This window comes from Amia ocellicauda, chromosome 1 (genome assembly GCF_036373705.1).
Source record: "Amia ocellicauda isolate fAmiCal2 chromosome 1, fAmiCal2.hap1, whole genome shotgun sequence".
NCBI lineage: Eukaryota > Metazoa > Chordata > Actinopteri > Amiiformes > Amiidae > Amia > Amia ocellicauda.
The window spans coordinates 8,162,777-8,190,214 of NC_089850.1; the positions used below are offsets into that span (position 1 = coordinate 8,162,777).

The 27,438-nt window shown below is 39.0% G+C and overlaps 1 protein-coding gene across 3 annotated transcripts; it reads right to left on the bottom strand.

The window, feature by feature from the left end:
* Positions 1-729: 729 nt before the first annotated feature.
* fbxo25 (F-box protein 25) lies at positions 730-26,544 on the bottom strand. Of its 3 annotated transcripts, none has more exons than XM_066712558.1 (11): positions 26,450-26,544; positions 25,876-26,025; positions 9,385-9,488; positions 8,671-8,720; positions 7,950-8,042; positions 7,118-7,211; positions 6,608-6,792; positions 5,836-6,015; positions 5,063-5,206; positions 4,034-4,060; positions 730-1,603 (listed from the first exon to the last, which is right to left on the bottom strand). In XM_066712558.1, exons 2-11 carry the CDS (start codon positions 26,007-26,009, stop codon positions 1,514-1,516), a joined length of 1,101 nt encoding a protein of 366 aa, XP_066568655.1. In that variant the 5' UTR covers positions 26,010-26,025; positions 26,450-26,544; the 3' UTR covers positions 730-1,513. The 3 variants fall into 3 exon arrangements, with proteins under 3 accessions (XP_066568655.1, XP_066568599.1, XP_066568730.1); XM_066712502.1 differs by having other exon boundaries at positions 5,836-6,018; XM_066712633.1 differs by lacking the exon at positions 4,034-4,060 and having other exon boundaries at positions 5,836-6,018.
* Positions 26,545-27,438: the final 894 nt, after the last annotated feature.

Genomic DNA, 27,438 nt, shown 5'->3' on the forward strand with positions numbered 1-27,438 from the left:
TGACATTGTCTACATTATTTTTGCGATGGAGCTTTTGCCACACTGCTGTGTGTGTGTTAGTTAAATTGAAATTACAAATGCTAGGTGATGTTACTACAGTAAACAATTTAAATGTACTAAGCTAGAAAATATATGGAACATATGAAATAGTCATTTTGTGCAACAAGATCTTATATAATTGATAATGAGGGTGATTTTGATCAGTGGTGTCTGCAAAAATGTAATGTGTACAATATATCAATTCAATCCACTATCTCTTTAAATTTGCAATTTGATTTAGAAACACAAGAAGTTTCACAAAATGTGGTTTAAAAGAAAAGTGGTTATATCAAGTACACTAAAATAACTACAATACATAATACATGAATAAGCAAGTTGTATAGTTGTATGCATTTCATTCTTAATTTATTTGTATTTGTTTAGTTGAGCATTAGATTGACATAGATTGAACTGCACTCAACATTATTGAAAAGACTGCAGGAAGTTCAAAAGCCTGTCCTGAGTCTTGGGCACTATAAACCACCTGGTGGCGCCACATGCATAAAATAACTTAAGTGGAAACTTCCTTAATCTGTACAATCAAGTTTTATGCATGGCTAAGATTTATAGAATTAGCATGAATCCTGGCTTGCTTTTTAACTGGCAAATAAGAAAAAAAAGGATGTTATATATACAAAAAAAGGTGTAGAAGACCACAGTAAAATGTTTGAAATGTCTTATATTCATTAATTATATTTAGTATATTTTATTTGTAAATTGTACCAACAGTTTATATTCTCCTATCATTATACATCTGTTACTGGAATGATAGAGGAAGATTACAAAATATTTAAAGAAAAGGATACAAAATAATTTTCATAAATAATAGTTACAACTTTTTTTTTTTCCTGCATTCTTGCAGACATAAAAGTATTTCATACAAAGCTTTGTTCTGTGGTATTTTTTTTTTTTTTTTAGTGTCAAGGTCTCAAACATACTGGGCTGCATTCATCACCAAGTTACACAAAGGGATTCACCAAATCAACACATTGAACGACCCACGAATCGACAAGTACTAATCTGTACCCTGTCATGGTTTCATGTATTGTTAGAAACCACTTGATACCATTTAGAAATCAAAACATGATTGGGTACAACTTTAAAATGTGGGATTTGGGAGTGGGTCAAAGTTTTGATTTGGTCTAACCCAAAGCCAACATATTGACGTCCTCACCAACATGGAACCACCAAGAAACAATAAAAAATTTTTTAAAAAAAGTGTCAGTGTATAGAAGTGCTTTTCTGTCTCTCCTACAAATGTCCACGTGGTCCAGAACCCATCTTCTGACTTTTCTTCAACATGCTATAGCCTTTTCATTTTTAAATTATTTGCATTCCCTCATGTGTGGAATAAGACCCTCACTGAGCCCTTAAGAGGGGGAAAAGAAGAAACTAAAACTAAACATATTGCACATTAAACAAGTCAAGCAGCACACAGTTTTGCCTCTCTCAAACAAAAGAAACAGTGGACAATCTAAAACTTAAAGAGGTCAATGAAGCGCTGCGGGGAAACTGGCATGAAGCAGTTGTCTGGATCATTGGCAGTACAGGGATGTCCAGAATCCTAGTGGAAAGAACAAAACAAAATCAGAAAATAGTTGGATTTTGAAATAATTGATTTAATTTAAAACCAATATAACAATCAAGGACAGTATAAAATATCAAGTTTGATGAGATCATTGTTTCATGCAGAATGCATCTGATATGCCAGTATCAACACTGAAAAGTGTGACAGATTTCTCCTGTTTAGTCATGGCAGTTCTGCACCCTAGATTTACATGAGCCAGGCAGACAACAGTGCGAACAATTCCAGCAGGAGTTATTTATTAATTATTTTCACTCGGTATATTGACTGCAATTTATTTATAATGGATTAAAGCTGTCCTGGTTATTATGTAATTAAATAATTTAGCAGTCACATTCATAATAGGTGACTTATATGGTTTTACAAACACCGTTTTTGGAGGGATAAACTCCATTCAGTACCCAGATGAAAAATGTATTAAATGTTACTGTTAACAAAAGGAAAACATGCCATGACTCTGTAAAAGTACAATACAAATTATCATTCAGATAAAAATGAGAGCAGCATTTTTCTGCTTGAAATAGAATAAACAGTCTAAAACAAACAAAAAAGATTCAGAAAATGTTGGCGAGAAAGTACACGTTTCTGCTCACAGTGTCAGAAGAATTTAAATAGTGACCTGAAGTGTGAAGTTGTGAAACCCCCTTCACCATACCCCTTTCTTACAGAGACTACAAACCTCCCCAGAGTGGAGTTGGACTCCAGTTTCCCCCATTATTACTCCTCTGACCCTCGTGTCAACCTTCCACCTTACATGACCCCACGGAGATGTTCACGAGGTGAGCCTACGCCCCCTCTGTTCCTTGCTCCACCCCACCTCAAGGCAGCCCTGCCTTCCTCACTCTCGTACCTCAAATTCATGCCACCTGTGGGCCTCCAGGAATGCTAAGCAGACAGGGATGATCAATGGGAGCCCATAGTGATGAACAGCTCCCAGCTTTACCAGCTACTTTTACTGTCCCTAGAAGACCCTGCTGCCTGTGAGGAAAGTGGTCCTGCTCTGCCCCAGAAGGCTAAGCCTGCTCCTAAGATGCAACGTGAACTGGTATGTGAAAACAGTTAGAGGCAAGAAGAGAAACCATACCTTTAGACAAGGAAAATGTCATAGTGTCTTTGGTTATAGTGTTTTATGCGTACATGTTGTGTGCACAGTTCCTTGCAATAATAAAAACTAAACAATCTTTTGCACCGTCTTCATGGTTAGCCTAACAAAAACACAACCTACTGTAATTCCCATTAATTCATCCCACCTGAGAAATACCACAAACGACTAATTTAACAGGGCTGAGCAAGTAAAGCCTTTTCATGGGCATGTTATTGACTTAAACAGAGAGCCACTCCTACTTATTCTCTCAGACTACTCCCAGCAGGCTGGAGGAGACTCCCAACTCTTGTCTTGAGAACTCCCTTCATTTATGGAGAAAATTAAACCTGTATGTACATGGCCTATGGATCACCAGATCTTGACTTGAGATGTAGAGTGTTATTTCAGTACAGTCTTGAGTATTTGGTACACCAAATTGCTGAAATACTGGATATGGGCTCATTTTGATCATATTTTACCAGTGTAATGCTTTTCTAGCCTTAGAGTTTATTCTAATTTACAAAACACACACAATTTGCATCATAAATGAATGTGGGAAAACCATGTGACGATCAGCTTTAAACTGTCACGTAAACACCGCCATAGAGAAGTGTCCTGTGACCCTGCTGTCACTGTTTCTAAGGCAATGATGTACAACAACAGTTTTATTATCACAGTTCCAACCAAGCGGAATTAAATGCTATCTGTAAACCCAAAAAGTAATGCATTGCTTTCATAATAGTGGGAACATATTACGGCGGAAAAAAATGCAATGACAGTTTGCCAAAACAATTATTTCCTGCAGAGAAAAAAATGCTAATTATTTGGCAGAAGCGATTTTCAAAGCTTTTTGCTCCAGGGCAAGCTTTGCTCCCTCTTTTCTGTAAGTAAAATGTAAAATGTTGAATGTGCAGGTACACCAAGAGAGAAAATGGGTATACAAATGTGCTTTATTACCCACTTTAACAGATTTTGAACATTAGAGGTCATTTATTTATAAAAAAAATTTTTAAAAGCTTTGGAAATGGCTCTGTAAAACTCTGCATTTAATTTAAGAAACCAGAAAAAAAATCCATACCTGAATAGCAAATTTATATATATATATATATATATATATATATATATATATATATATATATATATATATATATATATATATATATATATATATATATATATATATATATATATTTGTAATGCATTTTGAAATGTTGCCATGTAAAGCAACATTTATCTTAAAAGTAAAAATAATTGTTGTATGGCTTACAAATGTCCACACCTGACAACAGAATTACATGCAGCTGTAATGAAATCATATTGAGTACCTTGAATAATAAAGCAAGATGACAGTCCTTTTGAGATCAGGGAGGAAGGAGCAGAAGGGGAAAGCATGGAGGGAAAACATGAAAGGTTAAAGATTAGCAAGGAAAGGTGGGTTTGCTACCGATTAATAGCAATCCATTTTAGTAGTTACAATATAAAGAAGTCTAGTTTAATGTCACAGGATTCTCTGTGTATCTACTACCAAAGGTCAAATTTAAAAGCCTTGGACAAAAACTATGTAAATGCAATGGTTAGCCAAAGACTGGGCAGCAACCCAGTGCTTAAGCAGCCCGTCTTTTCAGAAGTACGAAGCAGTCATTCTACAAGAGTTGTGCAAAGAACTCAGTTTTAGTGATCTCTTAGAACAGTCAAGTAACACCTACTCTTAATAGTGCTATTTATAATTTGTATTAAATTTGGTACTATATGTGTATGTGTGTAAAACAATAAATAATATTAATCTGAAGTTAGATTTCAGAATATTTAAGTTTGTATTGATATTTTTAGCTTAATAACATCATAATAAACCTTAAGATCCCAATGTGATGCAATTGTTATGCATATCTAACAGGCTTAGCAAGAATATATTATCCTAATTATCCAGGCCTCTGCATGTGACGTATAGATCAGGTTGCGTTCTGAAGGGTTAAGCATATCTAGAGAATCTAAGAAAAAGGAAGGGGCTGAGGAACTGCAACAAATGCCAGAAAGAAGAAAGCAGGGTGCTTATAAACAAGAAAGAAAATATACGTATTGCAGGGGAGAGTTTAGGTTGGGGGCCACCAAGCTTTCATTGAAGGGGAGTCATAGCTCTTAGTGCAAATTTAAAATGAGGCTATAATAAGACTAATTGTATGTACAATCACATGAATGGCTTACATAAAAATATTTTACCAAAAAAAAAAACTAAAATGTTATTTTTGAAATGCAAGGGGGGGAAAGCTATCATATATGCAACAAAATAAGGTACTTGATACTTAATAGTTGTATAGATGAATGCGATAACTAAGTAACAACTTTGTTTGGCTTACCTTCCAAAACAGAATGCTACAATGTCGGCAGAATTGCAACGTGTCTCCATACTGTTCCTTTTTGGGATAATACTTCTGAAGGGTAAAGTACATCAGTTTCCAGTCCACATGGCCCTTTTCGGATAAAATTAAATGTCTACAGAACTAGAAAAAGAAACAAAGGGGCAAACACATTCAACACTAGTGAAAAATAGTACATCAGAGTTGAAATTGAAACAGCTGGTTTCACCGACCTTGATTAACCCTAGTCTTTTAACTACCTAAAATAACATTGTATTAATCTTAATTATAACTAGTATTAATCTGGGTCTGTTAACCCAGCACAAGCTGAACCAAGATATCTGGGGTTGGGGCTTTTTATTTCGTATAGGGGGTTTCAGAAATTGTAAAACTGACAATGTCTCCATTGATTAGACAATGATTAGTTCAACATTCTTAACATGCAGGTTCGTGCTGGGAGTGTACGGACAAAGTGTAGGCATCCAGGTCTTTTTATACTTGAACTACCCTCTGGTGGCCGAACTCTGTATCACAGAGTATCATTGCTGCAAGATTTTCAAGTCACGCTGTATATCAGCCTTTAATATCAGATATTATTCCGCAAACAAGATCTAGATCCAAGATATTCCTCACTGGAATTTCGATTTGTTTTTGTATTCTTAATCTAATGAAACATACATCTATACGTTTGTATAAAATATATATATATATATATAGACACACACACACACACACACACGCACAAACATATATATGAATAAACAAATTCTTACATGCTTTTCAGCAAAATTAAATTGACACAGCTTTTTCCACAGCTGCCGATCTTCGCTCAGCATGTGCAAAGTCGATGTCACTTGTCCAAGGTTGACAATATCCCAGCCATCAGAAAACCTGTACAGGATGTTGTTTTGCATGTGGAGAGGGAGGTCGCTTAATGTAACTCCATTTGTGATCTGCTGTAAAACATAAGAACAAGAACTAAAAAGCTAAATTTTGCAACAGATGGCACATCTCAGCATGCTTTTTTATGGATTTATAATGTCATTAAGGAAACTTTGTTTTGTAATTAACATTTAATATAAAACTCCATCTTCATTTTCATTATGAAACTTCATTCTATTGCATAGCAACGGTAAAACACACAGGAACCAAGAAGAAAAAAATGTATATTAAGGATGTCTGTGAATCTGAGGCAACTTAATTTTAAAGGAGGGGGCATTTTATAGTGTGGGGTAGAATACTATACCATTCCAGGCCTCCCTTGGTTACAATTTGCTGCTATAGTCAAAACCTCAATGCTTCATCACTGTACATTTATTTTAGTTACCATGATAGTTAATTCAAAAGAAAATTGTTACACCACTTACAAGTTGGCAGTACAAAGACACACTCATATTTCCTTTATAATGTGTCTTCACATTTAAATTCTTAAATTCAGACTACAGGTATCATGGCACATTTACATTACAAATCCAAATTGAATGCATAACATTTATTTATTCTTATTCAACAATTGCAGAGAAAAAATGGTTCCTTCAAACATACCTTGGGTATCTGAAGGTTGTTTAGCTGCTGTTGCCAGTTGAGTATGGTCTCCAAACGGCATACCCAAATATTGATGTTGCCCACCAGCACTGACTTTCCCACTTCTCTTATGAGGATGCAGAGAGTGGAGCCGAGGTCCTGGAGAAGATCTTTGATCAGCCGAGGATTCTGTTGGTCATCTAAGACTGCATGCAGAAAGACAAAACGCAGGTAATACACCAGAATATTCACAAATTCTCAAAAAAAAAGTATGATTACCATACAATCTCCTTAAGCCAAATAGTAACAGCCTCACCTTAGATAGGACTTAAAGCAGTAGAGAGAACCCGAGAAAGCTTAAGAACAACTTGAGGTAAAGAGTACATCAATGAAATGTGACTTTTAGACTACGCCATGTAGATGTAGCACAAATTAAATTGTGGTTTGGCCTCAGGTTATCAGTAAAAGTTATTACTATTTCTAAGATGAGATACAGAATTGTAAGATCCATTATCAGGTCCCAGTTCTCACCCTTTCGCACTATTTTCTCAAGAACATTGAAGTAGTTTTTCTGTGCTGCTCCACTCAAAGAGGTTAACTGGGATTTTGCTATCAGCTGCAACAACTGTGAAGAAACAAAAGTATTTAAGAATAACCCCAATACGTGCTCCTTAATACTAAGTTACATAACCAATTGATTCAATTCTCCATTAGAATACATGACAGTAACATTTCTTATCACAGGTCAGCCATTTCAGTTTCATATACAGCTCTGGAAAAAATAGAGACCACTCCAAGTTAATCAATGTTATGTGGTCTCTTAATTTTTTTCCAGAGCTGTATACCCCCAACACAATACCTCACTAAATACCTAATTATTTTGAGATTTTGTTTTCTTTAATGACACACATAAGTCACAATGTCAACAATTTATTTAGCTTTTCTATTCCACAATTGATTTGCAAATATAATTACAATTAAATAGTTCCCCCAATTTCTATTCACAGAGGCAGAGACAATTGCAGCTGTGATTCAATTTAAAAGTGTCAAATCAGAACAGTTAGGGTCATTACATACCCCTCCCAGAAAACACCTTACTAATGATCAAATAATTGTATGTAGTAATAATAGCAGAGGCCTTCATCCAGCAATGGCTCAGGAAAGGCTGAAGATTACAGTGAGATCAGTTGTAAACATAATTTGTTTAAAGGTTTCAGTTATGTAATATATATAAAACCAAATTCTAAAAACTCTACACCATGTAGAATCGAGATCATATTTGCAAAAAATGTCCAATTGCTGCGTTCCACTTATAACTGTACTCAACCTCTGAATAAAATAACAAAATAAGACAAGGTCTTACTTTTACAACATAGTTAAATCTTCGGATGTCTTGTATGGCACTGGAAAAATCTAAGCGGTTAAAAGCTTCTCCCAATGTGCAGTAACCATGCCTCTGAGGGGGGAGAAGAAGAAAAAAGACAATCATTAGCTAATTTTACAACAAAACAACAGGAAGAATATTTTGTGTTAGAACAAGTGGAAAACCTCAAAATTCATTGAAAGAAATGTTCCAAATTAAATTCGCAGGCTGCAAAACAGAAATGTAGGGTTGTAAAACACTAACATTTAAGAAGCCAAGTTGCTTTAAGCCTGAGACACAAAAATGTGAAGGGGAACATCAAGCGGTTAGCTAGTGAATGACAAGATTGGTGGAGCTGTATTAGATTACTTGTGTTAACTTCAATTGAGCCTCATACGATTTAGAAACAGAAAATGAAATGAAGCATTTGAGTTTGGCAAAGTGTCCAAGATTCCACTAAGAAAAAGATAATAATCAAGCCATTGAGAATATTAAGAACCATTCAATGAATTTGCATAAATAAACCATCCTTGCCATTCACAAGAAATGTTATTTTGCTTCTGGAATTGTGCGATTACTATGTAATTATGTAATTTTTAGAATATATAATTTTGATTTCTTTATACGATTTGGAATTTAATCTTAATATTTTTTGTTCAGGAACATTTAATTTACAAATCATTTAAATCAAAATTGTATTACTTAAATCTGAAGTACTTACTTCTCTTGTGCTTTCCTTTTGAACATAAATCCACTTCTCTTGGTAGAAAACTTGAGAGAAAGGGAAATTTAAAGAAAAGAAATAAGAAAAGCAACTAGCTACTTATTTTTTTTTCCCTTTACACATAAGAACATAAAGATTCAAAGGTGACCATTCAGCTGAGCTCAGATTATTTTGCCAAAGTAACATCATGCAGTTTATTATAGGGTTACACTGAGTAAACTACATGCTACAAAGCAGTGAAGAATTACAAGTCAAACACATAAGGTTGGAAGAAGATTATGCTGTAAGCTTTCCCAACAGATGGGCAATGCTGAGGGGGCATTTCACCACACTGATGTGCACAGGACTGCATATTCAATACACTGCAGACATTTTATTGATCAACTATGCGATTGTGCTTTGTTCAGAATATTTTCTTTAACAACACAATTGCCGTCTGTCTTTGTAAACTGGTTGTTAGTAATGCACCATCCTCATTTCAGAGAGCAATTGTGCTTGCTGTCAAGAGGGCTGTTCTACAGTGATGTATGTGGTTTGTCTCCAGACTAGGGCCTTGTAGCGCTCAAATAGCAACAACCTCCAAAGCATGCAAAGTATAAACAAGTAAATCATGAAGTACATCATGAGTCACACCTCTACCGATAGCATTTCATTGCAGACACATATGTACTACATTCTGATGACTGAATTACGCACACATTAAATACTTACACTGCGACTTGGTGTTGTTGTTGAAGCGATCCTTTTTCCTCTTCTTGGCAGCAACTTCACACACATCATTCGCAAAGCGGTTCTCTTTGTTTTCATCGTGCAATCTGATTGGAAACAATGACATTGTTAAAGAAGGTTGCTCTCACTGTGTAGCCAAGAAAATGAACTTTAACAGTACATTACTAGATCTGCCTGCAAATACTGCAGACACAACAGATTATTTAATTTAAGCAAGGATTTTAAAACGTGCACTAGTAGATAGATAGGGGAAGGAGAGGGTTTATTAGAATTACTATTCATACATTAAGTCTCTTAAAAATCAGGGCATAGTTTGTTAATTCAGCAACTTCAGCTTAAACAAGAAGTATGCATTCGAGTGCATATGGGAGCTCGAGCTCGAGAACAAATAAATCTTGATAAATGCAATAGCACTGAAATATGTTTAAAGCAGTGGAATGTTGAAAAAAAACGAACACTGTGACATTCTAAGTAGTCTAAATACACCGTCTACTGTGAATTCAAAGTGCAATGTGAAAGAACTTTTAACATTCTTTCGAAACAAAATAAATAAATCTAGCCCCCGAAGCAGATCCCTCAGAAATCAATCTTAGTGGAAAAAATAGAAAGATGGTGCAAGTCCCAAAAAGATTAACAAACTAATGTTTTCTTCTTTTCAAACAGCTGTAACATTTTTAAACCTCTAATTTTCTCATTTCAGGGATCCATTCAAAAACAACGGTTTATAATTTATACTGTTCAACTTCATCAGAAAAAGAATAAAATCATGAAGTGTAGTAAAGCTGGTACATATTATATCTCATATTGGTACATACTGGTATGAAAAACCCTGCCTGCTGTATTTAGAGGTTAAGCTCATGAAAAGTGAAGTAAAAGAACAAAGTGGACAAAGCCTGACTGTAATCTGTAATAAAGATGAAATCGTCAGCAAAGAAGTAAAGTAGATTTTTGAAATCCCCCCCAGATGGGAGTCTCTTAATCCATCAATGAAGAGGTAACCCCCCCAGAGATGAAGGTCATTGAATTTCAACCGTTATTTGCTTCTCTAAGGACTGGTTTCAGAAACTCAGATTAGCATTAATCTTGGACTACCCAATGCTCTTTTATATAGAACAGTCCAATACGAGTGATAATCAAAGGTCTGTAAAACCAGCAGAAAGTGAAAGAACAGACAAGCTGTCAATTGTATAGCGATTGTGCTAGTTACTGAATTAAATCTGTCATTTATAAGTATAAAGCACATAAGACAGAAATCTTGGGGGACTTGCTTAAGAGAAAAGGAGGGAGGGCTTGTACCAAATACTTGCCATAGATCTTAAGACCTTGTTTTTATCCGACACTAAAATAGCATTGTTTCTCTAAATTCTCAACATTCTTTTATGTCTGACTTCTACAGAATGAAAACATGAAGGGTAGCAAAAGAGCACAGAGTAAGCTTTCTAACCTGAGAATTACTGGCCGGCAACCAGGTTGTATAAATCATCAACTGCAGTCAAGAGCCCCAGCAAATACATTCAGATACTGCTATTGTAAGTATACATGGAGGGCAAAATGAATTACTGATCAAAAGTACAAATCTGTACTTTTGTATGGGCCCCGTTTTTAAAACTGGTTTTAAAGAGCAAGTTGCACCAAATATTTCTTATAAATAATAGTAACAAACAAATCTATATATATATAGGCATACTAAATGAGGCCTAATCTACAGACAAAGCTTTGTCATGTTCATTACAAATCAAGGAATTTCTGTAAATCACCACTGTATCATTAACGCTTTATTTCTTTCACAGTTGGAATGCCCTTAATGCAGCTGAAAAGATATGCTGCCAAGGCTCCAGTAGTAATCTAAAACCCAGCATACTACAAATACTCAATAACAAATTAATAATAATAAATATAAAAGAGGTGACAGCTTTTTTGAAGTTGAAAAGTCAAGAACAGCAAGATACAAAAAACAGGTTTGTCACACAATGGGTTCAACTGATATTGATGGCACGAAGATTGAGGCAAACTGAATGAACTGAACCATACAGCACAAACAACTGTGGTCTCTTCCGTTTGGATGGCTGTCCTTTAGGGAAAGCAAAAAAAAGGCAAATTCTAATGCTCTGCATAATCCATAGGACTCTGATACGGAAATAGAAATGAAGTTCAGATTCATGAGCCAGTAAGATGTATTTAAATATTTCAAAAGTTTGTAAAGTAACCATATCCTCGTGATTTGTTTTCTTCAAGAAATATATCAAGCCAATGAAAAAATATACTTTTTTCACATTTTGTTGAAAAAAGTATATGAAATTAGATTCTTTTTGGATTATGTTCCTTTTTCCTGGACAATGAGAATCTTTAATCCTCTTTCAAATAAGATCAATCACGTTTAATTGTATATAGTGGAACACCTTTCAGAGCATGTCACAACATAATAAGTACATCATACAATGAATACATCATTTAAATGTTGCAGTATTGCTGAAGTGCAGTAAAATGCATGAATTACATTTCATCACGCATTAAGTTTGAGGATTATAATGCTAAAGTACATTTAAAAAACAAACAAACAAACATTACAACCTGCAGCAGAGGTACTCATGGTTGGTGACACACATCACACACATACACTCCTCGCTTGCTTTCTATCACACAGCACTCACAGCAGCTTGACTGGAGTTTGCCTCCCCCCCCAGTCCCCATAGATTCCCCCATTGACCTGCCGTGACTATACAAGATAATTATGGGTTTTTTGTTTGCACTTGCACTAAATCATTATTATCAATAATAATAATAATAATAGGACATCCAGATATGCTCTGAATTTAATAACAATGCTTAAGTAAAATAAACAAAATCACCCCCTTTGTGCACAGTTTTTTCAAAAGATAAAAACAAAGCTTACTTATGGAAATCAAAAAGGATAAGCCGGCTACACACCTGTTTTGGACACAGCAGAAGTAATGTACATAATACGATTAAATCTGAGTCTGTGACGACCTCCATACATACAGATAATTATGGGTATTGTGTAATATTTATTACTACTACGTCCACAATGTGGTGTTTGTATTGCAATACTACGCGTATGAGCCTCGTTGTTCGTCAGTGGCACAGAGGTGTGCACTGCTATAATACTGAGGAGGTGCACTCGGGCTGTGTCCAGCCTCCAGTGCACTGCACAGTGTGGGCTGATGCCAGATGTGATGTGTGTGTGTATGAGTAACAGATCGTGAAACATGGCACTCGCCTCTGTCCAGCACTGCCTTCAATCATCCACCTGCAAAGTCCTGTCCCTTTAATGGGTTATTAACAAAATGGTAATGACTATGTAATTGGAAACATGAGATGCAAATATATTTGACATTAAAGATACACATATCGCAATCGAATCCGAATTGCGTGAAAGCCTTAGACTGAATATACCAGTTTTTGTGCGATATTAGCGTGACACATTCTTCCAAAAACTGCGCGAAACTGTGTTCAAACAGTGGGGATAATAGCGCACTGTGGAGTGTCGCAGGCGGGTTTGGGGCACAGGAAAACAATGCTATATTCCAATATCGCGCAAAGATTTGCACCAGGTTTGAATCTCTCTCCTTTTTTGGCCAAGTCGCATTTTTCTTGCGCGGCACTATATATATTTTTTTTTCCAATAATGTACTGCAAAAAATAGTTGTCAGGCAGTCTCACGCACAAACGAAGTGCCTTGTTGGTCCCGACCGCACCTCATCAGCCTCCACGGACCGCTGGATCTGTCCAGAATGACGAATGTCCACACAATGTGAACACGCCATGTAAACACACCGACCGAGTGATGCATTCTGGGCATGGCAGTTTTCTGTAGGAAGTTTGATGAAAAGTTTGTGATGAAAAGTTTGTGATGAAAAGTGCATGACAAATTGACGGAATAACGCTCCGCTCATGTGAACAAAGTTGAACCGACTGGTTTATCGCAGCCTAATAAAGAAACCTCTACAGTCAATCCACAGTAACGTGCAATCAAATTAGAGACATGTCTGAATCAGTAGCAGATTTGCTGCAAGAAGCAGCAAAACAAGGAAAGTGATTTAATTATATTTCACAGCAGTAATGTGAAACTTAAAAAAAGAAAGAAAAACTCCACAAATTTTGGTATCGATATACACAACAATGTAATGTCTCATGTTTCTTTTTCATTACGTTTAGTTAATTTAACTTTGTTGGAGCATGTCAAGACTCAAATTTCAGATATTCACAAAGATGCCATCTTAAAAGTGTATAACACACAACCTGACGATCTGGTCATAGTGCAAAAACGTACCCGAGATCAGAGTTAGTCTAAGGAGAAAAACATCAATCATCAACCTCAATCATTAAAAACAGGCTAGGCCTATATATTAAAATATGAAATTAATACAAGCTATTTTCTTTAAACATGGAACGAGTGCTGCTATATACACCAATCAGCCATAACATTATCACCACCTGCTAAATATTGTGTACAGTGAGGGGAAAAAGTATTTGATCCCCTGCTGATTTTGTACGTTTGCCCACTGACAAAGAAATGATCAGTCTATAATTTTAATGGTAGGTATATTTTAACAGTGAGAGACAGAATAACAAAAAAAAATCCAGAAAAACGCATTTCAAAAAAGTTATAAATTGATTTGCATTTGAATGAGGGAAATAAGTATTTGATCCCCTATCAATCAGCAAGATTTCTGGCTCCCAGATGTCTTTTATACAGGTAACGAGCTGAGATTAGGAGCACTCTCAGATTCCAAACTCTCCACCATGGCCAAGACCAAAGAGCTGTCCAAGGATTTCAGGGACAAGATTGTAGACCTACACAAGGCTGGAATGGGCTACAAGACCATCGCCAAGCAGCTTGGTGAGAAGGTGACAACAGTTGGTGCGATTATTCGCAAATGGAGGAAACACAAAATAACTGTCAGTCTCCCTCGGTCTGGGGCTCCATGCAAGATCTCACCTCGTGGAGTTTCAATGATCATGAGAACGGTGAGGAATCAGCCCAGAACTACACGGGAGGATCTTGTTAATGAACTCAAGGCAGCTGAGAAAACAGTCACCAAGAAAACAATTGGTAACACACTACGCCGTGAAGGACTGAAATCCTGCAGCGCCCACAAGGTCCCCCTGCTCAAGAAAGCACATGTACAGGCCCGTCTGAAGTTTGCCAATGAACATCTGAATGATTCAGAAGAGAACTGGGTGAAAGTGTTGTGGTCAGATGAGACCAAAATCGAGCTCTTTGGCATCAACTCAACTCGCCGTGTTTGGAGGAGGAGGAATGACCCCAAGAACACCATCCCCACCGTCAAACATGGAGGTGGAAACATTATGCTTTGGGGGTGTTTTTCTGCTAAGGGGACAGGACAACTGCACCGCATCAAAGGCACGATGGACGGGGCCATGTACCGTCAAATCTTGGGTGAGAACCTCCTTCCCTCAGCCAGGGCATTGAAAATGGGTCATGGATGGGTATTCCAGCATGACAATGACCCAAAACACACAGCCAAGGCAACAAAGGAGTGGCTCAAGAAGAAGCACATTAAGGTCCTGGAGTGGCCTAGCCAGTCTCCAGACCTTAATCCCATAGAAAATCTGTGGAGGGAGCTGAAGGTTCGAGTTGCCAAACGTCAGCCTCGAAACCTTAATGACTTGGAGAGGATCTGCAAGAGGAGGGGGACAAAATCCCTCCTGAGATGTGTGCAAACCTGGTGGCCAACTACAAAAAACGTCTGACCTCTGTGATTGCCAACAAGGGTTTTGCCACCAAGTACTAAGTCGAAGGGGTCAAATACTTATTTCACTCATTAACATGCAAATCAATGTATAACTTTTTTGAAATGTATTTTTCTGGATTTTTTTGCTGTTATTCTGTCTCTCACTGTTAAAATACACCTACCATTAAAATTATAGACGGATCATTTCTTTGTCAGTGGGCAAACGTACAAAATCAGCAGGGGATCAAATACTTTTTTCCCCCACTGTAAGTCCTCCTCTTGCTGCCAAAACAGCCCTGACCCGTCGAGGCATGGACTCCACTAGACCTCTGAAGGTGTGCTGTGGTATCTGGCACCAAGACGTTAGCAGCAGATCCTAAGTCCTGTAAGTTGCGAGGTGGGGCCTCCATGGATCGGACTTGTTTGTCCAGCACATCCCACAGATGCTCGATCAGATTGAGATCTGGGGAATTTGGAGGCCAAGTCAACACCTTGAACTTGTGATTCATCAGACCAGGCCACCTTCTTCCATTGCTCCGTGGTCCAGTTCTGATGCTCATGTGCGCATTGTAGTTGCTTTCGGCAGTGGACAGGGGTCAGCATGGGCACCCTGACTGGTCTGTGTCTACGCAGCCCCATACGCAACAAACTGCGATGCACTGTGTGTTCTGACACCTTTCTATCAGAACCAGCATTCACTTTCTCAGCAATTTGAGCTACAGTAGCTCGTCTGTTGGATCGGACCACATGGGCCAGCCTTCGCTTCCCACGTGCATCAATGAGCCTTGGCCGCCCATGACCCTGTTGCCGGTTCACCGCTTTTCCTTCCTTGGACCACTTTTGATAGGTAGGGAACACCCCACAAGAGCTGCAGTTTTGGAGATGCTCTGACCCAGTTGTTTAGGCATCACAATTTGGCCCTTGTCAAAGTCGCTCAGATCCTTACGCTTGCCCATTTTTCCTGCTTCTAACACATCAACTTTGAGGACAAAATGTTCACTTGCTGCTTAATATATCCCACCCACTGACAGGTGCCATGATAACGAGATTATCAGTGTTATTCACTTCACCTGTCAGTGGTCATAATGTTATGGCTGATCGGTGTGTATATATATAAAGTTGATTTATTTTCAATAGTCAGTTGTAAATCAATCAGCACATCATGTTGCATCAAAATGGTTCAGCTTTGCATTCAATGCAGGCAGCTATAACAAAAACAAGCGAGCACTCAAGTTTTCAAAATAGCTCCAAAACTTTATTAAAATCACTTATTTAATTATTTCCAGGCAACCCATGCTGATATTGATTGTTGCTTTTCTAAAACCCAAAATACAGATGCTCGGAGAACCTAATTCTGATGGTTTAGTGGGAGTGTTGAAATTCCAGGGTGAACCACACCTATAACCCCGCCCCCGTATGTTAAAACACATCCAATCTCTGCCCCTACATTGCATTTAATTTTCCATCGGGTAAGCCATCGGGAAAATCAAAACACTGATGCACTGCAGTGCAATGTGTGCATTACATTTAATTTAGTCACTACCATCGTGGTGCTTTAAGAAATGTAAAACATTAGTATTACATTTAATTGTGTCATTAAAATACTACAATGCTATTCATCAGGTATAAAACATCTGTAAAGCAATATGCTGATAAGTTTTCTATTTCAACATATGTATTTTTTTGTATTTTGGCACTAGAAAGCTTCCATAGAATGGATTTATCTACAGCAGAAATCAATTCTCTTTTTTGTACTGTACAGTGAAGACACAAATCAATATTAAAAACATCCATTTCCAAAGAGTTAAAACTGCATACACAGCTTACTTCTTCAGTCAAGTATGTGCTGAAGGAAGCAGAATAAACTACTACCTTTTGATTTGTACTAGGCCTAATTGTGATTTAATTGGTGTAAAAGCCAAGAAGTATCTTCTCTCTACTTTGGGCATTTAAGAAAAAAAAAAATCTAAAAACATCTTTCTAAATGTGAGAAATTACATTTTGAAAACAGTCTGTCACCATTTCACTACTTGCAATATGTATTATTTATATTTGAATTAAAACAAATCAAGAAATAAAAACTCCTGTAAAAATCACTGTGATGCAAGAATTACATGCTATACATTATCCATGCTAACATTGAGTAGGCCTGTAGCATTAACAAAATAGGGCAAATATTTGCACTGTTCCCCCCCCAAAACAAAAACATTTTCTCTGACCTAGAGCCACATGGTAATAAAAACTTCCTAATACCACCTCAGCTGCACGCATCTAGGTAGCTTCATCATGGGGTTTACTGCGCATGTTATCTTCAATCCTAAATTACCCTTTCAAAGGAGTAGTGTAGATCTGCCTTTTCTAAATGTCACTTTTGATTTGCTGAATATATTGTAAAGTCACATTCTTTTTTATATATTACAGTTAATTTAGGGTTATATATATATGGACATGTCTTCTCCTTTTGCTATATATATATATATAACCCTAAATTAACTGAGCCGTTATGGGAAGCCTGTATTTTCTTATTCTGCCTGAGAAAAGGTCAGCCCTGCAATTTCTTAAAAGACTATAATACACTCAGAACGTAGCTTCCCTTTACACATATTTAAAACTGTCTAAATTAGCCTGTCTTCAGATATACAAAACTTGAATTGGAATTAGAAGCACATAAGTAATGCAATACTTAACGGGGGCAAGATATTCTAAAGCGATATAAAAGGGAGCAACTAAGTTGGGAAAACATGTCCATCTTTATTTGCCTAAATGTTCTCCTCTACCATTCCCTTCTCCTCTTGCTGAAGGCCAGAGTTTGCTTTCAAAGCTGATGACTGCATGTTATATGTGACTGCACAGATAAGTGTCATTACGAGGAACGTTAATCAGAGACAATTTAAGTGTGAAAATGGGTACTGGTAGCCTTCATTCACCAACTGTATAAAACTGCTTATTCTGAAAATCTTAAAGCAAAGCAGAAGTAAATATAAATCTTAAGGTGTCCAGAAGAGTATATTTTGCATTTCAATACTTCTATCTAACAGACTATATAGCGTAGGTAACAGTCTTGCAACATTCTTGTGTGTACACTAGTGTGTAGATAGATTTACAAATCGATTATACAGTCATTATCATTAAGTGACTTATGAGAATTAACTTTTTGGGGAATAGTTACTCTACAAGATCTTGCCAGTTCCATTAAGACCCTCCATTACCACTCCCCCAAGACTCACATGGTGCTACATTTTTCCAAGTCTTGGACGTTGCTGTGTCCTTTGAACCCTATGTACAGCTACAAACCCTCCTTGTTTGGTTATACAAACTGCAAACCTATGCAAATCAATGCAGTGTGATACAGAGAATCCCAAGAGAAAATGTTCTGTTCCTAAATTAAACTCTTTTAAATGAAGAGTGGAAAAAGTTAATGTGTTCACATCATAGGTCATTGGTGACACAAATACAAGTTTGTTCTTGATAACTTTTATTTTTCTTTCGAATTAGAAAGCCAGATCTGATCCGTTACCTAAGGTATCACTCGTCATCCTAATAGGAGTAACCATTCCCAACACACAGGGCTGGGACGGGTACTAAACAAACCCACACAAACCCCGCAGATCTTTTTTAATGTGCTTCCTCTATACACTTCCTTCCACTCAGTCAGCTTTTATCAAGAACTCTTAACTGCACTTACAGGATACGTATAATTAGACTTGCTCTAATCAGAGATCCCATGTAAGAAAAATAAAATCAGTGAAATTAAATAAACTATTCATTTAAGGAACATTAGAACTCTTTTCCTTTTGTCTGCACATTTTTATTCAAGTCTGGAGTTACCCAAAATGCATAAGGACTACAAAAAGACTCCACTACACAAAATCCCCTGCATAAAGTTTGAGGATGCATTTACATAGATTCAGCAGGTGGCCTCTTTCAGAGATGCTTTCAGATGTAGGCTAGTTATCTTTCTAGTCGGAAGCACTGCCCAAGGGGCAACCTGATCGAAACGTTACTCTATCAAAGCTGCCATTGGCCCCTGCGCTCGTCACTCAGAACAGGTCCCTTCCCACATCCCGTTCTATAAAACATGACGTCAGCGCAGGTTCGTACGCTTTTGCCACTTCGCCTGGACCGAGAACGTGAGCTCCCTGCGTCTTGTTTGTGCATTAGACCGTATTATTATTGTTTACAATAATTATTATTAGTGTTCGGTTGGTTGACTTCACGGCTGTGCTGCCACCACCATTTATTTGTACTATTAGTTATTATTGGTAGCTAATCCAACTCTGTTCCGTCCATGCTCCAGGGCTCTGGTGCGCTTTCGGTTTCATTTTCGGCTACAAATAGCACACTTTAAAAATAATAGCCGTGTTTATATAGTGCCTTATATATTCCGACTGCTTGCTGTGTTGGTTTTTTGTCCACAGGGCTTTTTTCTCCACAGCAGGAGCGCTAGCAGCGGCAGTAAAATCTGAGGCCCGGCTGCCCGGCCTGAGCCTCGGTGTGTCATAAGAGATCTCACCCACGTGAGGTGCTCCTCCGCCGGCTTGCGCCCGCACTACAGCCCACAGCTGCGGCAGTAGAAGATCTCGCAATCTCAGTTAACCGAGAACGAGCACTGCGTGCAGGCCTCAGTTTTAGACCCCACTATGGCTGGTGGTCTACTACCCTCGGCCCCGTGGACCCCGGACTCCGCGTCACCTGGTGTCCCCGGAAACCCTGGCACACACGGTGTGGTTAAGCCTACGGGCCTATGCGGTGCTTGTATCCAGCACCTGGTGCTTGGTATACACAGTGTTCAGTCCGGCAACAGTAAAGGTTTGGCGTGGTTGGTGTCGCAGCGCCCCCGTGTGCATAAACTTTGCCGGGTGGAGACGCACTTACAGCGGCGGGCCCGCTAGGCGCTCCACTTGTTGTTCCAGATGTTGTGTGCCCCCTGTGCAAACACTGATCGGCGCCTCTGCTGCACATTTCCCTGTACACGCACTGTGCCGCTTGCAGCCAGCGCACCTTGCCCGCCTGGAGTGGGGAGGTCTTATGCCCCATCTGTCTGGGCACCGACAGCGTCCAAAGATCCCCCACTCCTGGATCTCTGCCTCTCCCTGAGCCCCTCCGTCTCCTACTCCAGGGCTGTAGGCACGCGAGTGACAAGGAAGAGTGGCGGAGCGACGCCCCCATGGCTCCCTCCCCCTCCGTGCCATCAGTGAAGGAGGTCGGGCTCAGCAAACAGGGAGCGCGATGAGGCCATCCTCACTCTCAAAAGCAGGATGGACCAAATCTGCGCTCTCCTGGCAGGCAGCGCAACAGGTGCCGCCCCCCCTACACCATGATGCTCCGCCGCCGGCTCACACCGCGCCGGTGGAGACTGAGGGGAGTTTGTCTGCCCCATCCCAGGAGGAGGGCAGCAGACGGGCCACCTGGGAGGAGGACCACCTGTCTCTGGGTCCTCACGAGGACTCAGAGCTCGAGGCAGAGCTCATGGAGGAGGAGCTGGTCGCTCCCACCCCTCCTCCTCCGTTGAGCGAGGACGCCCCTCCTGCTCCCACAGTACAGGACAGGGAGTTTGACGGAGAGCCTTGGCAGCTCCCAGTGAGAGTGGACTTCTTGTCCCAGGTGCAAGGCACGCTTTGGCACCCCAATCCGGTCCTCCTCCAACTCTGGGCCTGGCCCCTGAGCAGGAGCGGTTGATTGCCTGGGGTCTGTCGGACGTGGTAGTTCGTTCCTGCGCCCCGTGGTGTATATAGTTCATTCGTACGAAATCTAAATTGTCAGCACAATAGAACTCTTCCACTCTGTACTGTTTAGTTGAGTTGGATGCTCTTGTGTTGCGCACTGACAGCATGAAGGTCTTGCTGGCATGCGATATGTATATATTGTATATTGTTCAGCTCAGCTACTCTGTTGACTAGCCAGCTATGTATTATGTTGTATTTTTCTCATTGGGTCTGTGGCCCCGCTCCTATTGGATCAGGGGTCCACTGCTATGATATTGTGCGGAGGCCGCACAAGTGCTTGATTGCCCGCGCCAGACATTGTGCAAGTAGATTACGGCCTCGTTCCTAGCTGCACTAGTAGAGCAGCCGGCCTTGCTCTTGTAAGTGGAGGGCGTAAGAGTTAACCTCTGTTAACCTCTTTGTATATGCTGATTGCAGACAGTTCCCGGTAGAGCGTGACTACGGTCCTCGCTCCTGGACGGCTCAGGTGTGGCCCTACGGGGCCCCTGAGGTTACTGTTTGGAGTTGTGTTGCCGAGGCCCCCTAGCGGTCGCCTCGGGGCAGGCTCCTTTATCAGCTCGCTGCCTCCTCCCTTGCCACGGTTTTGTTATACAGTAACCCCTCCCTCTTGGGTAGTGCTTCCGACTTGAAAGATAACGATAGGTTGCGTATGCAACCCCGGTTATCTGAAAAAGGAAGCACTGCCCAAGGGTTGCAAGGTCATGCGGGAGTCCTGGCTCCCGGCAAAAGAGGACGAACCTGCGCTGATGTCACGTTTTATAGAACAGGATGTGGGAAGAGACCTGTTCTGAGTGACGAGCGCAGGGGCCAATGGCAGCTTTGATAGAGTGACGTTTCGATCAGGTTCCTACGGCAGTGCGCAGAAACCCCTCCCCCTTGGGCAGTGCTTCCTTTTTCAGATAACGCAACGCATACGCAACCTATTGTTATCTACTGAATAGTTGAACGCAAGTCAATTTATTCAGCCTCATTGGACAAGTTGTCCTTCCTAATATTTTAATCTTTTTAGGGCAATACAGTGTTAAGTATAAGCCTAACACAGCATTGCACTTAAAGATATTTCAGGCTTTATCATGCACTTAATTAGCTTGACTACCAGGATATGTTTAAATTAGCTTAGCTCTGTGTATGCAAGAACACAGAGCAGCGTTGGTGGATTAAACTCTTGTGCTGTGAATAGAAGTAAGAATACTTAGAATTAGCTTAAATTGAATAAAAACTCATGTTCAACAACTTTGTTAAAACTTAGAAAATTGAAGCAGATCAAGAGATAACTGAAGAAGTCAAGTTATGTCTACCTTACAGAAGATAAGTGAAAACGGGAAGGGATACATTTGGAAGAAACCACTTATGTAAACCACACGGTATTGAAAGGAAATCCACCCATCGACTTGATCAATGCAAACTACCAATACTTAAGGCTCTGAAACCTAGTCACTAAATCTAATAATGACCTTGATAAAGGCTGATAAGATGGGATATAGATATACATTACAGATTTAAATAGGCCTAGATATGAAACCTACAGATAGCTACACAATAATAAATTATAATTATAATAAATAAATAAATAAATAATGGTTTGAGAAAAGGCAAAGTATTTAAACAGTGTTCATAAAACATTACTAATCTAATGGAGAAATATTAACAAGCAAATTCATCTTTCTGATAAAAAGCATTCCAGAAACAGTAGAAAGCCAAGTGTATCAATATAGGCCTAATGCATGCTAACATTCACTAGGGAATGCACCCAAGAATAGCTGACAAATAACCCAGAGGCATGTTTATACAATGTTTGATTAGTCAGGTTATTGTAGAATGTGTTTATGTAGCTGATAAAGGTCCCTAACATTGCAGAATCCTTATATCTCACCAAACCCCTACTCACTCCCCATCACTCTGGGTGAAGTAAAGTTGCAAACAGACTGTCAAGCAGATTAAATATTATTTTTATTATAACCTGATTTCTTAGCAAACATCCTTATCAAGGGTGACTTAATAATGTGATATATTGTAACAATTGTTTTGCATTTGTAGCCATTTATACAGCTGGGCATTTACTGGAGCAATCTAGGTAAAGTGCCTTGCTCAAGGGTACAACAGCAGTCTCTCTCACCTGGGATTATTATTATTATTATTATTTCTTGGCAGACACCCTTATCCAGGGCAACTTACAAAACATAAGCACAATACAAAGTGCAAAACATTGAACCCATGACCCTCCGCTCCAGAGTCCTAACCACTACTCCACACTATAAACATCAGTACTGTACAATAAAATAATACAAGCCACAACGGGAAATAAATTGCTATACTATACTAATTAACATTAAGTGGGTAACATGATGAAAAGCAATTCTCCCAATCTAGCCTATTATGCAACAGCGGTACCCATGAAATACATGAAGTCAATGCTTGGCTAACAGAGGGGAGAGAAGGAAAATTCCAGGCAATTTCTTGAATACTAATACTTTAAAAAAAAAACTTAAGCACAAGAAAATACTACTGGAGGAGTGAAAAGGTGGAATTATCACAATGTAATAGATTTCCCTAAAAATGTTACTTTTCATTGTTCAAAATGACAGGAACTGAATGCTCAATTACCTTCCTAAGATATTTATAGTATTAAAATATGACATTTTATTACAGTTTCATTCACCATCTTTATGAAGTACATTACCTCAATTTCAAATTACACACTAGTTTAATGGCATAAAGCAGAAGTTGTGGCTCTATATAATTTTGCACAAGCTGGAGATTTTCTTTTCGGATGGATTATCCAAAGCATGCGTATTACTTCTTGCAATCTGCCTTCATTATACCTCTTCAGTAGGCTAATAAGAGAGAAAAACTGGAGAATTACAATGCTCTGTCATGTGTAATTCAGAGTATTCTCTCATGCAGAGCTTCCCACACTGCCTACCTTGCCCATCTGTAGGCTAGTTCCTCTCTAGACTTCTCACCCTGTCTGACTTTTTCCAACCCTTTCTGCAGCCATTAACAATCTTTTGTTTGCTTTAACATTTTTATACATACATGTGTGTGTGTGTGTGTGTGTGTGTGTTTTTCTAGAGAATTAAAGCCAATCAGGCAAATCAAATCCATCATGAGTCTCAAAGATCTTATAACAAATTACAAAGGATTACTTTAGGCAATGACAAAGAGACTAAAAGTCCTTCATTTTATTTTCTTCCGCCTTAAGTGTTCTTCAGATGCCAGAAGTAAATACTGACACAAACATGCACATTCCCCATTTAGGAGCTAACCACAGGCTGTTAAACTGGGAATCATCCAACAGAAAGCTTAGCTTATTACCTTACAATGCATACAACTGAATGGATTAAAACTATATTTTTAAATGTCCAAAAGTAGCAAACTCATAAATACCATTCATACTGTAGGAAATGGCAGTAGAGCTGCTTTCACTGACTTTCTAAACCCCAAGTCAATCAAGATCTTTTGCTTCCTTTCAGGTGTTGGATATCTTGAGTGCACCTGCTACATTGATGGTAGATAAAAGGAGAGTTTTTTTAAAACAGATCAGCAGATTGGTAGAAACAAAACTGTGCATATTAACTCTAGCTATAAAACCATGCTAACTCGATGATTTTGTCCTCAGGCTTCCACTGACAGAACATACTACATTTGTAATAGGACTGAAAGTAAATGAAAGAGTATCCCATAAATTCTACAGAGAATTGTGTTCCTCTCATTCTTCACACGTACTGACCTTCCAAATAACAATTATTTAAGGAGTGACATTCTCTTTATGCTGCACATTGAGAAATTGTGCTGTCACAGTACCTTCATTTTGCCTTATTTATAACATCATTGTCAGTGTTGCTCTAAGTTACAATCAATGAAAGTAGCTCATCAGAAGCCATCCACTGATCAAAATGAAGTAAAATGACACCACCACCTGCAACATGATTTATTTATGGTTCATTCATCCTACTATCCCATGGCTAACCAAGGACAATATAAACCTATTCCGTTCAGCATGAGAGAAAAGAGACCAAATCTGAATCAAAATACAGAAGGGTAGGCCTTACACCTTGGAAAGCCACAAGAGGGGGAGGAAAAAAAACAGCTGTGACAATGGTGATATTCCTCTTTCTAGATCAAATCAAACTTTGGCATACCCGCCATGCACACAACTTTAGCCTATGGTGTTTTAATGCATTGTTAGAAGCCACTTTCTACCATGTATATATAAAAAACGCACAACTTCATAATTTGCGATGGGCACAAGTTGTAATTTGGTCTAGTCCTTTGAAAAGCTAAACTCAAGGGAAGAAGTGTCTTTCAATCACTGTATATAACATGCAGGATTAACCCCACAATCCCGCTACAGCGGCTTTCAGCAGATTAACCACTCAGGTGCCCCAAATCAGGAATTCAAATAATAATGACAAAAGACTGTACTTACTTTGTCTTTAACACTGAACTATCTGTCCACTTGCTCACTGCATGCTTAACCCAGAGATTACAATGCTTAGCATGCGAGTATGAGACACGTTTCAATTGTAATATAACAATAACATGTACAACGAAATGCTTAAACAATACTACAGGGTTAACTTTCTGTTTCTGAATGTTCTGAATGAAAAACTATTTGTATAATGCATATAGATGCTACTATACCTTGGTGACAAATATGACATGCGGATACAAGATTGTAATGGGGAACCTCATTACATCTAAAATGTCAGGTTAATCGCTCTAGTTCACACTTGTGACAAGAGTCTGGTAATCGCCATTTCACATGAAGGCTTTCCTAGGCTGTTGTTTAAACGATACACTTCAGTTAAAGTCTGGCATCAAAAGCGAGACAGCAACGATACGCTTGTACCGCATAGGCATCTACTGAACTGACTTGGGTTCACAGACACACCAAACTGGGGATTAACTCCCAGGAGTCGACATAACACAGGGAAGGTACTTGGATTAGACCACTTTTAAGACTTTTTTTTTACATGCACATGAAGTTTACAACTGCACATCGGCCTAGACTCCGAGTTACTCCTTACTCTCCCAAATCGAGCTCGTTATTGTTCCCCTCCAACTCCAAACGATGGCCGAGGAACTCGAAACGCTTCCAGCCGTCCTCCGTCTTTATCCAACTCCATCCCGGCGATCTCCAGTCCTGGCCCAAGAACGGCATCCTTCCTCGCCTCGCACTGGGCAGAAAACACGGACACACTTCAGTTTCATCTGGTGACGATGTGCACAAGTTCTGCCCGTGTGAGATAAGCGCCGCCATCGCATGTTTACTTCACGTAACAGTTGCAACCCGTACGAATAAGTTAACGTGTGGGGGGCGATTCAGATGAAAAGCAAAATATATGCACACACATGACAGTTCTGCAGACTAAAACATGGAGTTAGGCGACATCGTCAGGAAAAGAAGCGACAAAGAAACTGCGCTGATGCACACCTCGAAATTAGTTGTGAAGACAAAGAGATCACTTCAGATTATATACAGTGGTAGTCGTAAGTAACATCTATGACCACCGCTATAAAATGTGAAATGACACCCTCAGTAAAGTAGTGGATCCACTACTAAAAGCGACCTAAACAGTAACACGAATCGCAGTTGCTCACCACGGTCTTTCTCTTTGTTGTTTTCTGATATTCGGTCTCTCCGAGACTTATTGACGGAAGTAAACATACTCTCTAAAGGAATCCCAAGTGCTGCTGTGCCGGTTCTGATTGGTCGCGACTTGTGTATTTACCGTGTTGCCACCCGATTCGCGAGTTGCCATTGGTCCGTGTGGCTGTCAATCATCCGGCACTGCGCGGACCCCGTGACGGCGAGGCGTGCACATGTGCGTGTGTTTTGGTTGCGGGAGGCGGAGGAGGCGCGGTTTGCGGTGAGCTGGCAGTGCCGTAGGGTTGCTAGTTTGGGAGAAATGTTCCTATTTATGTATTTAATGTATAGAATAGATTCAACTTCTAAAACAGGGGTGTACCCGCGGGTGGGGGTTTATACCCAGTTCTCTACCAGCATTGCAATCTCCAATCTTCCTTAGTTTAGCAGAATACCTGGGACACACTACAAAGTTCAGTACAAGTAAAATATTTTAGAACATGTGTGTTATATAACATATATTACGCTATTTGTTATGTTTTTATTTCCACAACATTTTCTGAGATTAAACAAAAATTGCATTTCAGACGTATCCTATCCGTGTCCTTCATAATCAGGCTCAGGCCCAGACTATATCAAATCTTGACCCACCCACTAATCACATATTAGAAACCCAGTTCATGGTGGCATGCCTGATTGAATCCAGTAACTGTAATGCAACCATGCACAAAATAATATAATAATTACTTTAATAGAAATGGTGAGGTGATGTGTTGCTTACATCATTAATTGGTTATAAAACCTAAAACGTTAGAGCAAGTAATGATAACTAATAACACTAATAAAAATGTTAATATATTTACTATCCCACATAAACCACACTGTAGGGGATCCAATGCCTATTGTACTTCTAATGATTTGACCAATTTGATGGAGGCCTATTGTCTTTCAATGGATTATACATTTCTGCAGGCCATGTAACATGCATGTGCATTGCTACTGT

Bases quoted from the DNA above. Each gene is read 5' to 3' on its own strand.
- fbxo25 (XM_066712502.1), bottom strand. From the start codon at position 26,009: ATGCCGTTCTTGGGCCAGGACTGGAGATCGCCGGGATGGAGTTGGATA. The intron at 9,489-25,875 runs GTAAGGAGTAAC...GTTTCCAATCAG, and splicing joins AACGAGCTCGATTTGGGAGA to ATTGCACGATGAAAACAAAG. The intron at 8,043-8,670 runs GTAAGTACTTCA...CTCCCCCCTCAG, and splicing joins AAAAGGAAAGCACAAGAGAA to AGGCATGGTTACTGCACATT.